Genomic DNA, 12,704 nt, shown 5'->3' with positions numbered 1-12,704 from the left:
GTCAGGGGGACCCGCAAGTGTCAGGTGGCTGTGGGATGAGCGTGTCAGTGCTGGGTCAGTGCAGAGGCCGCCTCTTCTTTCCCACTCATCCCCCCCACATCAAGACAGGTGGAAGTGGGCAAGAGATTGGGAGGGGACATGGCCAGGACCTTCAAAGATCATCTACTCCAACCCCCTCGATGTGAGCAGGGACTTCTTGTAGTCCATCAGGTTGCTCAAAGCCCATCCAGCCTCACCTTGAGCACTTCCAATGATGGGGCACCCACAACTTCTATGGGGCATCCACAACTTCTTTGGGCAACCTGCTCCTCTATCTCACCACCCTTCCACGCTAGATAACATCATGCTAGGCAATACCAAAGAGGGATCAAAGAAGAAGATGTAGGGGGATATCTCTTAAGGTGGGTGTAACTCTGAAACTGTCTGGGCAGCTGGGAGGTGGTGAGGGTTTGCTTTTGCAACGTTGTTTATTGTTGTTGTTCCCTCACTTATTGAACCATCTTTATCTCGCCTGCCCAAGTTTTCGTGCTTAGCTGCTGGCCAGGCTCAAACCACCAGCCAGTGAGGAGTTTTCCTCCTCCCTCCTAGCCCGTGACTTTCACTTTCGGTCTCTGACTCACACTATTTCTCGGAATAGGAGAAGACGGACCAAGAGCACAGGAGAAAAGGCAGAGCAGGACCCAGGCTGCAGCAAAGCTGTTTCAGCCCAGAGCTGGTGACGAAGACAACGGTGAGTCCCTTCCCCTTATGCCCCCTCCGCTCCGCTCACCCTGCTGTTAGCACCCTTGCACAGCTGGGTTGTGGAATGACTCCTGATGCCAGCAAGCGACAGGGACCCCAGCAAGTGACAGGGACCCCACCGGATTGGAGGAGAAAAAGATCCAAAGGTCTAATTGGGCTCTGGGACAGAGCAAGGGGAATGGGTGGGAACCCTCACCTTGGCTTTGCATGCAATTTAGACTTGCCTAAGCTTGGGCCCTATACACTAACCTTTCGTCTGCTCCCTGCTGAGCTGGCAGTGCCCGTGACATGAGGGGCAGCCTCTAGTCCCACACTGGCAGCCCCCTTGGTGTTCCTGGAAGAGGTCAGGGCTTGTGAGGTCCTCAGAGAAGATTCAAAGTCCAGAAGTGGGCAGTGTCCGTGGAGCTCGGTGTTACTGGAGCGAGTCCTGGGGTGTTTGGGAGGTTGCAGTGGGGCAGCCGCAGCTGTTGTGCTGCCTCTGTGTCCGTGGGGTTTACTGGTACCTGGCAGGGGCTGGGTGATGGCTGGGGGTTGCGTGGTTTGACCCCAGCTGGCAAATCAGTCCCACACAGCTGCTCGCTGACTTCCCCTCAGCGGGATTGGGGGGAGCGAATCGGAAAGGTAAAGGGAGACAAGTTGTGGGTTGAGATAAAGACAGTTTGAAAGGTAAAGCAAAAGCTGTGTGCACAACCAAAGCAAAACAAGGAATTCATTCACTCCTTCCCATGTCCGGGACAGCAGGGCTCCGTCACGCGTAACTGTTACTTGGGAAGTCAAACACCATCACTCTGAATGTCCCCCCCTTTCCTCCTTCTTCCTCCAACTTTTATTGCTGAGCATGACATCCTGTGGTACGGAATATCCCTTGGGTCAGCTGGGGTCAGCAGTCCTGGCTGTGTCCCCTCCCCACTTCTTGTGCACCCTTTGCTGGTTTTGGCTGGGATAGAGTTAATTTTCTTCATAGTAGGTGGATGTGGTTTGAGGCTGTGTGGGGCTGTGAAGCGGATGACAGACGCCCTTTCCTTCCCCAGAGGGGAAAACGAAAAGATAAAAGGGCGAGAGGCTTAGGGGTTGGAAAGTTAAAACAGTTTTGATGGGGACATGGCTGTTATTTTGTTGATCACCGCTATCAGGATCTGTCGATGCCCATCTTGCCATTTAATCCCTAAGAACTGTATATCCTGTGCGGGTCCCTTGACTTTGCCTCTTTGTATAGCAAACCAGCTTGCAGAAGAATTTGCATTATTGTCTCCCCTTTCTCAAAAACTGCTGCTGCTCTGTCACCACATACAACGATATCATCAATGTACTGCAAGTGCTCTAGAGCTCCACCCTTCTCCAGTGCACTCTGGATCAGTCCTTGGCAAATGGTAGGGCTGTGTTTCCACCCCTGGGGCAATCGATTCCAGGGGTACTGGATACCCCTCCAGGTAGAAGCAAACTGTGGCCTGCACTTTGGTGCCAAGGGAATAGAGAAAAATGCATTACCACTGTCCGTGTTGGCGTACCACTTGGCTGCCTTTGACTCCAGTTCACAGTGAAGTTGGAGCACGTCTGGCACGGCAGCGCTTAGTGGTGGCGTAACCTCATTTAGGGCATGATAGTCTACAGTTAATCTCCATTCTCCATTAGGCTTCTGCACTGGCCTTATTGGACTGTTAAAGGATGAGTGAATCTTGCTGGTCAGTCCTTGCTTTTCTAGTTGTCGAATCAGTGTGTGGAGGGGGGTCGGGAAGTGTCTGGATACGATACTGTCGCTGGTGCCCTGTTGTGTTAGCGATTGGCACCTGCTGTTCCTCTACCTTCAGCAACACCACAAGACAAGGATCCTCTGAGAGGCCAGGCAAGGTAGACAGCTGTTTAATGTTGTCAGTCTCTACAGCTGCTCTACCAATGGCCCATCGATACCCATTTGGGTCCTTAAAATACCCTCTGGTGAGGCAGTCCATGCCAAGGATGCACACAGCATCTGGGCCAGTCACAGCAGTATGATTTTTCCCACTCATTACCAGTTAGGCTCACTTCGGCCTCCAATACTGATAGCTCTTGAGATCCCCCCGTCACTCCAGAAATGCTCATTGGTTCTGTCCCTGTATGATTTGATGGCATCAGGGTGCACTGTGCGCCAGTGTCTACCAGGGCTTTATAGCCTTGTGGTTCTGACGTGCCAGGCCATCGCATCCACACAGTCCAGTAAACTCTGTTATCCCTCTCCTCCACCTGGCTGGAGGCACGGCCCCTCTAATCCTGTTTGTTTGTGGCTGGTGGGGAGGGACTAGAATCCCATCTATGCTGACTGGAGATCAGCCCAGTAGAAACTGGAGCAGCCACCTTCCTGGAGAAACCCCCTCCTGTATTTTTTTTACCTCGCAAGTCGCGTACCAGTGCCCGTAGAGCACTATTGGGTTTTCCATCCCATCTGCTCACGTCCTCTCCGCAGTCACACAGGGCACGCCACATGTCACCTCGAGGGGTGTTCTGTCTCTCTTGGGCCAGTCTTGTGGAAGGGCATCTTCTCTCGATGGCTGCGATGTGGGTCCGTGTAGGTGGCGAGTAGGACCTGTTCTCCATCTCAGGCAATCTCTCAAACAATCTATCAATCAAAGAAATTCTCAGATTGCTTCGTTAGTTTTTCTACAGCTGAGATGCAGGCCTGTAGGGGAGGGGAGAGGCTGTCTTCATGCTGTTGTATTTGGTTAGCCACATCACCCACAGCTGGTATCTCTCCCTCTGCTCCCCAGACCAATAGTGACAGTGTGTGGGCATATGGCGATGGGGCACTCTGCACCAACTTCCGCAACATAGGTCGGCTGCACGGCATTTCGTCAGGGTCTACAATAGTTTGTGGGTCACTATAGATCATCTCCTGCACAGCCAGCTCTCTCAGGTACCTGATACCTTTGTCCATGGTGGTCCATTTACTTGGGTGGCATACGATATCATCCCTAAAGGGACACCTGGTCTTTACAGCTGACAAGAGTCACCTCCAGAAGCTGAGAGTGGACACCCTCCCTGGACACAAGCCACAGGGGCAGAGAGTGTGACCCTCGTGGTCCCTCAGCTTTAAACTGAGTATCACGTGGGTGGGATGGAGTACCCCATTGGTCAGGTTTGGGTCACCTGCCCTGTCCACTCCTCCCCACAGGTGCGACACTTTTACGGTCCTTTCCTTTGTGGAACAAACACACCCAACAGGGACCCTGGTTTCCATCACCACAAGCGTGTGTGGTCAACTTCAGAAAGTACAGTCACTTAAAAGAAACTCAACTGCAGAATCTGTCCTAGTCCAAAGCAGGACACAAGTATGGGGCTGTGTTTTTAGATTTGTGAAGGAAACAATGTTGATAATGAAGAGATGTTTTTGTTATCACTGAGCAGACCTTACACAGCATCAAGGCCCTTTCTGCTTCTCATACCACCCCACCAGCGACTAGGCTGGGGGTTGTTGTGGTTTAACCCCAGCTGGCAACTAAGCCCCACACAGCCACTCACTGACTCCCCCCAGCAGGATGGGGGGGGAGAATCAGAAAGGTAAAAGTGTGAAAACTCATGGGTTGAGATACAGACAGTTTATTAATTGAAATAACATAAAATAATAATAATAATAAACTGTAATGAAAAGGAAAATTACAAAGAGATGGAAATAAAACCCAAAGAAGACAAGCGATGCAAATGAAAACAATTCCTCACCACCACCTGACTGATGCTCAGCCAGTGCCTGAGCAGCAGCCCTCGGCCAACCTGCTCCTTAGTGTTAGAGCTCAGCATGACATCCCATGGTATGGAATATTCCTTGGGTCCTTTGAGGTCAGCTGTCCCGGCTGTGTCCCCTCCCAACTTCTTGTGCACACCCAGCCTACTCACTGGTGGGGTGGCATGAGAAGCAAAAAGGGCCGTGACTCTGTGTAAGCACTGCTCAGTGATAACGAAAACATGTCTGTGTTATCAACGCTGTTTTCAGCACAAATCTAAAACACAGCCCCATACTTGTGTCCTGCTTTGGACTAGGACAGACTCTTCATTTAAGTTTCTTTTAAGTGGCTGTACTTTCCAAAGATGACCACACGTGCTTCTGGCTGGGTTGTGGGGAGGGGAACACCCACCAATGCATAGGAGGAGGAAAGAAGACCTTGGAGCCTTGCAAGGGCAAGCACCAAACATGTCCCCGTGAGAGGCACAGTGGAGGGTGAGAGGGGGTTTATGGGGTCGGGCATACGAAATTAATGAAGCAATTCATAAGCAGCTCCCCTAATTTATCCACTAACATGTCCTTTCCTTGTGATGGTGTGACCCTCCTGTCATTGCTGTTGCTCTAGAGCCCTGTCTGAGGCCATTGCTATGTCCCACACCCATTTTAGAATAATTAACCTCACAGCAAGCTTCAAACTGGTGTTCAGGACATAATGCAGAGTACTCGCATTGTCCCACTGGGCTTTCAGAAACTGAGCTATTTCTGTCACCAGGCAAACGGGAAGGGGCCGTGCACGTCTGCTAAGCGTCAGTGTTGCCTTTACAGCATCAATTGCGAGGGGCAAAAAGAGGAGGCGTGGTGGAAGGAATTTGGTGCAATGCATGGTTTGCTTGGAAAAAGGAAGTAGGATGATAATGACTGTCCCTGTTTGGACTGTGGGATGTCTCCACCTTGTTAACCAGCCTGTCTCGCCTTCTCCTCTGCAGGCCGTGCTCGCTGTCAGCAATGGCTTCCAGAATCCTCATGCCAGTGCCTGTCTGCCTCATTGAGAACAGCCAGAGGAAGGGGCTGGTGGTCCAGCAGGAAGCCCTGCAGGTGCTGTCAGAGGTCACCCAGCCTGTGGTTGTGGTGGCCATCGCAGGGCTGTACCGCACTGGCAAGTCGTACCTCATGAACAGGCTGGCTCGTCAGAGGAAAGGTGAGGAAGGTCCCAGCACAGCATGGCCAAGGGACCTGGGTTTTCCTACTCTGTCTTTAACACTGTTGAGACCCTTGCGTTCTCCCCACAGGTTTCTCCCTGGGCTCCAGCATGCAGTCCCACACCAAAGGTATCTGGATGTGGTGTGTACCTCACCCCTGCAAGCCTGGACACACTCTGGTGCTGCTGGACACTGAAGGGCTGGGTGATGTGGAGAAGGTGTGGAAGAAGCAGAAGGTCCCTTTGTGCATTCCCAGCACTTTGTGGAAGCTCTTGAGGGCCCAACCATGGTGATCAGAGTCAAGGTGTCCCATCACCTCTGGTGGCCTTTGGCCTGTGTGCTGGGAAGAGCCAGAGGCCATGGGGATGGGTCTCTGCAAAAACTGGTCTTGCCATGGCCTGTTGGTTAGGGGCATTCAGGGTGTGGGGATTCGGGGCTTTGCTCAGACTCAGGGGGTGTTGTTGGTAAGAGCCAAGGGTTGTTGTTACAGTGCGACATCAACAACGACACATGGATCTTTGTCTTAACCGTACTGCTCTCCAGCACCCTGATCTACAACAGCAAAGGCACCATTGACCAGCAAGCCATGGACCAGCTGCAGTATCCTTGGTGGGACAGCAGCACCAGGGGATGCCCTCCTCTCCCGGTGTGGTGGGCTAGGGGTTGACAAATCCCAGCTCCTCAAACAGCTGCACAACCACTGGGTGGTGCTTAGTGACATGCTTTGAGTCCTTAGGAGTCCCATGTCTTGGACCTCAGAGCTGAGGGTTTTTCTCCCTCCTCCCTCTGGTGGTTCCAGGCCATTCTCTGTCCCTGCAGAGTCTCCTCTCTTCCCCATGAAGTGCTGAGTGGTTGCAGGATGGCGATGCCCCTGCATTCAGACCTGAGGTCCCTGTTTCCTTAGCCAGAGCTCCAGCTATGTGATGAAGCTGTCTGAGCATATCAAGTTGAAAGCAGCACCTGAGAAGAGTGAAGATGAACTGAAGGATTCAGAAAAATTTGTCCTCTTCTTCCCGACTTTTGTCTGGGCTGTCCGGGATTTCACACTGCGGCTGGAGGTAGATGGGAAGGAAATCTCTGAGGACGAATACTTGGAGAACGCACTGAAGTTAAAGGCTGGTAAGGGAATGGTGCTGTGCTGCTGGAGATGTCCAGCCTCAGACACAGCAGCATTGGAGTGTAATTCAACAACAGCCCAAGCCTGGTGAACTTGCTCCATGTCCTCTTACCCCACAGGTAGCAGCCCGGAGATTGAACACTACAACCAGCCCCGGACATGCATCCGCCAGTTCTTTCCAGGTCGCAAGTGCTTTGTTTTTGACCAACCAGCAAGAAAGAGGGACCTGGTCCGCTTGGAGGAGCTTCAGGATGATGAGATTGATCCTGAATTCCTGCAGCAGGTGGAGAAATTCTGCAGCTACATCTGGGAAACGTCTCCACCTAAGACCGTCCGTGGCGGCCACTTCGTAACAGGGAACAGTGAGTACTGCTGTGCAGAGGGTTGGATGGGCAGCAGCTCTTGGTCCTGTGTGTGGGGCAGGATCCAATGCAGAGTCAAATGAGGCAGGTGGGGAAAGGGAGAGCTTTTGTGCTGGCTGCTGTCCATGGCGCTGGACTTGGAGCTTCTGGATGTTGCAGGCAGGGTGGGAAAGAGTTAGGAAAAGAAGTTCAGGAAGAGTGTGGGAGGGAGGCAGCAGGGATATGGCAGGGCCCAGGGTGAATGGCAGCCTGCGTTTTGTTCAGGCTGCAGATGTCTCATCCTTGGTCCTCCTTGGCAGTGCTGGGGAAACTGGCAGAGACCTACGTGAAGACCATCCAGAGCGGGGCAGTGCCGTGCCTGGAGAGTGCAGTGGTCGCCCTGGCAGAGGCGGAGAACACAGCAGCAGTGAAAGCAGCTGTGACGCTGTATGAAGATCTGATGAAGCAACAGGTGAAGCTGCCCATGGAGACTCTTCAGGAGCTGCTGGAGCTGCACACCAAGTGCGAGCAGGAGGCACTGAAGCTCTTCATGGCACGGGCATTTGAGGATAACATCTGCTGTTTCCAGGCAGATCTCCTAGTAGGTGGTCCCCAGACCAGCCAGAATTCCCCCAGGGACATCATCATACTCTTAGGTCTGGGAAAATAGCATGGGCCTGGGGGACAGGGATCTGCCTGCCTCCTGCCAGAGGACACTGCTGTGCCATCTCGTGGAACCATAGAATCATCAGATGGTTTGGGTGGGAAGCAACCCTAAAGATCATCTACTTCCAACCCCCCTGCCATGGGCAAGGTTTCCACTAGACCAGGTTACTCCCAAGCCCCATCCAACCTGGCCTTGAACACTGCCATAGAGGTGGCATCCACAAATTCTCTGGGTAACCTGGGCCAGTGTCTCAGCACTCTCACAGGAAAGAATTTCTTCCTAAGATATAATCAGAAACTACCCTCTTTCACTTTAAAAACATTACCCCTCATCTTATCACTCCATGCCCTTGTAAAAAGTCCCTCTCCAGCTGTCCTGGAGCCCCTTCAGGTACTGGAAGGCTGCTAGAAGGTCTCCCCAGAGCCTTTTCTTCTCCAGGCTGAACAAGCCCAAGTCTCTCAGCCTGTCTTCATAGGAGAGGTGCTCCAGCCCTCTGAGCATCTTCGTGGCCCTCCTCAGCACTTTAGATTTCCTACCCTGTTCCCTGGCTTCCCGGATAATTTCTCTGTATCCCTCCCTGGCAACCTGCCCTTGCTTCCACCCTCAGAGGATTCCTTCTTCTGTCTGAAGTTCTCCAGGAGCTTCTTGCTCATCCATGCAGGCCTCCTGGTGTTTTTCTCTGACTTCCTCTTTGTTCGGATGAATCGCTTCTGAGCTTGTAGGGAGTCTCCACCAACGAGTCTGTCCCAGCGCCTGCTCCCACACTCTGCAGACTGGAAGCCGTCCCTGCTGTGCTCCCTCTTCTCCCTAGGTTCTAAAGCTCTGCTGCAACAGGGACAAAGCTCAGCCCTGCCCCAACTCTTGCTGCACCCAGATGTGTCTGTGCCCTGGCTCGAAGCCTGTAGCCTTCCACACCTCCCCTGTGCTGCTGACGAATTCTTGTCCCTGTGTTTTGTGAAGCCCGTGGTCCCTGGCATGCTCTCTGCCCCTGTGCACCTTGGTGCAGAGATGTCTGTGGGTGCAGAAGGCCCTCCCCATCTGTCACCTCCCAGCTGATTACCCCCAGACTGGAGATCCCAATTCCCATGTTGACCTGGCTTGATTTTTCCCTAGCATGAGAGTGGTGGATGCAGCTCAGCCTGGGCTGATGCCTTCCCTCTGCATCTTTCCGCACAGCGCCAGGTACAGCAGGTCAAGGAGAAGTTCTGCACGGACAACGAGCAGGCGTCTCGTGTCAAGTGCGAGGCTGCTCTCAAGGACCTCTCCCAGGACTTGGAGAGACGAATCAGAGATGGTGCCTACAGTGTGCCAGGGGGTTACGAGCTGTTCAAAGGAGACGAGCAGGCACTGGTGGGGAAATATCGGGAACTTCCTGGCAAGGGGGTGAAGGTAGGAACAAGAGCAGCTCCCCTTCAAGGGGAGAGGCTCCATGTCCCATCCCCTTCCCACAAGATACAGTTTCTCCCCAGCTGCTCTTTCTCCCCTTGACTCCTCTTCTACCTGTGGTCCTCCAGGCTGATGCTGTCCTGCAGGAGTTCCTCCAAAGAAAACAGGCTGTGGCCAAAGTCATCCTCAACGCAGACGTCTCCCTGACAGAGAAGGACAAGGAGCTGAAAAGTAACTTGTGGTCTGGAGAAATGCCACTGCCTGTAGAGGGGCAAGCATGATGGAGTGGGACAACAGGACTCCTTGGGGGCTTGTGCGCTCAGCTCCTGCCCTTGCAAGACCCTTGTTTCTCTGTCACCAGGTGAGCAAGACCGGAATGAGAGAGCTGAGCAGGAGAGGGAGGTCCAGAGGAAGAAGGAGGCAGAAGACAAGCAGAAGCTGCAGGACCAGTTACGCAGCTGCGAAGAGCACAAACTTCAGCTGAGAAAGAAGCTGGAGGAGAGCTGTGCGAAGCAGCTGGAGGAGCTCCAGAAGATGATGAGCCATAAATCAAAGGTACCAAGTGGGAGAGTGCAGGGGCCAAGATGTGGCCAGCAGGGAGGAATGGCAAAGGGGTCCCAGCTATGTCCCTCCCGTTGCTTCATGTCTCTGTGCTCCTCTCACTGCACGCACCTGCCCTCAGTAACAACCTGCCTGTCTTCACAGGAGGAGAGTGCATTGCTCAGAGAGGGCCTCTGTGACAAAGCCACCCACATGCAACTGATGAACAGTAGACTGGAGCAGGAATATTACACCACCAAGAACAACATCATGTCCTGGATCGAAATAATGGCAAAGACACTGTTAGACTTGGCAGATGTCATATTTCGCCATTGGAGATCCGGTAGTGGGGGATCTCTCCCACGTTCTTTATAAGCCCTGTAGTACCAAAGTAAGAGAGGTGTGTAGCGTCCTCACATACAATTCTGTGACATTTTGAAAGCCCTTCCTGCAACATGCTTGCCATAGAGTGTTTTCATGCATGCCTCCTCCAGAAGATGTTCTCTTCTTCCCTCCCAGAGCACCTTCTTTCACTTCATCTGAAGGCCTGGGGAACATCAAAAGCCAGGGTGGCCTGGGGCACAGAAAGGCCATAATGGCAGCAGACAGGTCTGGGAGCATTTTGCCATGCTCAGAACATGCCATTGGTGGAATCTAACCCACCTCTTCTAGAGACCTCCTCACCAGGGCTATGGGAATCATGCCCGAGAGAGCTTTAAGCTCACATCCTAGGGTCACACTTACTGCAGCAGCATGAGGTAGCATGGAGGTTGTGAATAAATAGGAATCCACTTGGTGAGCACTACAGAATCACAGAATCAATCAGGTTGGAAGAGACCTCTGGGATCATCGAGTCCAACCATTGCCCTGACACCACCATGGCAACTAGACCATGGCACTAAGTGCCATGTCCAGTCTTTTCTTGAACACCTCCACAGATGGCAACTCCACCACCTCCCTGGGCAGCCCATTCCAATGTCTAATAAACCTTGCTGAGAAGAAATTCTTCCTAATGTCCAACCTGAACCTCCCCTGGCGAAGCTTGAGGCTATGTCCTCTTGTCCTGTCGCTAGTTGTGTGGGAGAAGAGGCCAACTCCCACTTCACTACAACTTCAGGTAGTTGTAGACTGCAATAAGGTCACCTCTGAGCCTCCTCTTCTCCAGGCTAAACAATCCCAGCTCCCTCAGCCGTTCCTCATAGGTCAGATGCTCCACACCCTTCACCAGCTTGGTCGCCCTCCTCTGGACTCGCTCCAACACCTCAACATCTTTCTTGAAGTGCGGGGCCCAGAACTGGACACAGTACTCAAGATGGAGCCTCACCAGTGCCGAGTAGAGAGGGTCGATCACTTCCCTAGACCAGCTGGCTACACTATTCCTAAGAGAGGCCAGGATGCCATTGGCCTTCTTGGCCACCTGGGCACACTGCTGGCTCATGTTTAGCCGGCTGTCGATCAGCACCCCCAAGTCTCTTTCCGCCGGGCCGCTCTCTAACCACTCTTCCCCCAGCCTGTACCACAGCATGGGGTTGTTGTGGCCGAAGTGTAAGACCCAGCACTTGTTCTTGTTGAACCTCATGCCCTTGGTCTCGGTCCATCTATCTAACCTGTCCAGATCCCTCTGTAGGGGCTTCCTACCTTCCAGCAGATCGACACTCCCACCCAGCTTGGTGTCATCTGCAAATTTGCTGAGGGTGCACTCAATCCCTACGTCTAGATCATCTATAAAGATATTGAACAGCACCGGCCCCAGAACTGAGCCCTGGGGGACACCGCTAGTGACCGGCCGCCAGTTGGACTTTGCCCCATTCACCACCACTCTCTGGGCTCGGCCATCCAGCCAGTTTTTAACCCATCGAAGAGTCCACCCATCCAAGCCCCGGGCAGCTAGTTTGTCTAGGAGGATGCTGTGGGAGACTCCGTGGTTTGCTTGGCATCAGTCCTGGGCAGAGTGACCCAGAAGGAGTGAGCCCATGACCCAGGGAGCAGTGGATGAAAGCCATCGTCTGCTATGTACCTATTGCCACCCTGGTCCTTAGCAAGGCTCTTCTCACTTTGAACCTGTGAGGGAGTTCTCCCCAAAGGGCTGTTCTGCTCTCTGCTCACTCACCCCATCTCCATGCTGCTCCCCCTTTCCTTTCTTCAGACCAAGAACTCTCTGAGTGCCCCTTCCCAAGGGTGTCTGGGCTGACACAGCAGGAGATGGCTGTAGGGCGTTCATGGGAGGTGTGTGTCCCATTGTACTGGTTTTGGCTGGGATAGAGTTCATGTTCTCCTTAGACAATGGTGTGGTTCTGTGTTTTGGATTTGTTGATAACACACCCCTGTTTTAGCACCTGCTGAACAGTATCAAGACCTTTTCTGCTTCTCACCCAAAGGCGAGTAGGTTGGGGGTGGGCAAGAACTTGGGAGGGGACACAGGTGGCACAGCTGACCCCAGCGGACCAAAGCCATATCCCAGACCATATGACACTGTGCTCAAGCAAGAAAAGCTGATGGAAAGAGGGAGGAAGGGAGGTTGTTTGGAGTTATGGCCTTTGTCTTCCCAAGCCACCATTACATGTGATGGAGCCCTGCTTTCCTGGAGATGGCTGAACATCTGCCAGCCGATGGGAAGTAGTGAATGAATTCCTTATTTTGCTTTGTTTGCGCACGCAGCTTTTGTTTTACCTATTAAACTGTGTTTATCTCGAGCTATGTGTTGTCTCACTTTTACCCTTCCCATTCTCTCTTCCATCCCACAAGCGGTTTGGGGCTTAGCTGTCTAACGGCTTTAACCCGTAACACCCATGGACAAAGGGGTTTTCGTCTTCCCTACAGGGATTTAAATCTTCAGCTGCACCATGAGAACAAGCAGGGACACCAACTGTTGCAGTACCATGAAGGTGTAGAGGTTTTTGAGTTCCTTATGGCCAGAGGGGCTGGTCCAAAGGCAGTCACCCCAGTGGCAGTAGCCCCTGACATGACTTCCCTTCCGTGATGCCAATTTGTCATGGCTGGGCAATTTAGACCACTTAAAGAA

At 52.8% G+C, this 12,704-nt stretch overlaps 1 protein-coding gene across 4 annotated transcripts; it reads left to right on the top strand.

The window, feature by feature from the left end:
• The first annotated feature begins 635 nt into the window (after positions 1-635).
• LOC137677231 (guanylate-binding protein 1-like) lies at positions 636-12,375 on the top strand. Of its 4 annotated transcripts, none has more exons than XM_068424516.1 (11): positions 636-730; positions 5,419-5,630; positions 5,722-5,849; positions 6,122-6,231; positions 6,548-6,750; positions 6,868-7,110; positions 7,410-7,690; positions 8,933-9,145; positions 9,271-9,373; positions 9,504-9,697; positions 9,848-12,375. In XM_068424516.1, exons 2-11 carry the CDS (start codon positions 5,438-5,440, stop codon positions 10,055-10,057), a joined length of 1,878 nt encoding a protein of 625 aa, XP_068280617.1. In that variant the 5' UTR covers positions 636-730; positions 5,419-5,437; the 3' UTR covers positions 10,058-12,375. The 4 variants fall into 4 exon arrangements, with proteins under 4 accessions (XP_068280617.1, XP_068280616.1, XP_068280615.1 ...); XM_068424515.1 differs by having other exon boundaries at positions 9,501-9,697; XM_068424514.1 differs by having other exon boundaries at positions 5,722-5,867.
• Positions 12,376-12,704: the final 329 nt, after the last annotated feature.

Source organism: Nyctibius grandis, unplaced genomic scaffold (assembly GCF_013368605.1).
Source record: "Nyctibius grandis isolate bNycGra1 unplaced genomic scaffold, bNycGra1.pri S41, whole genome shotgun sequence".
Lineage (NCBI taxonomy): Eukaryota > Metazoa > Chordata > Aves > Nyctibiiformes > Nyctibiidae > Nyctibius > Nyctibius grandis.
Note: the sequence above shows the minus strand (reverse complement) of the source record. Positions and strands in the feature narration are given on the sequence as shown.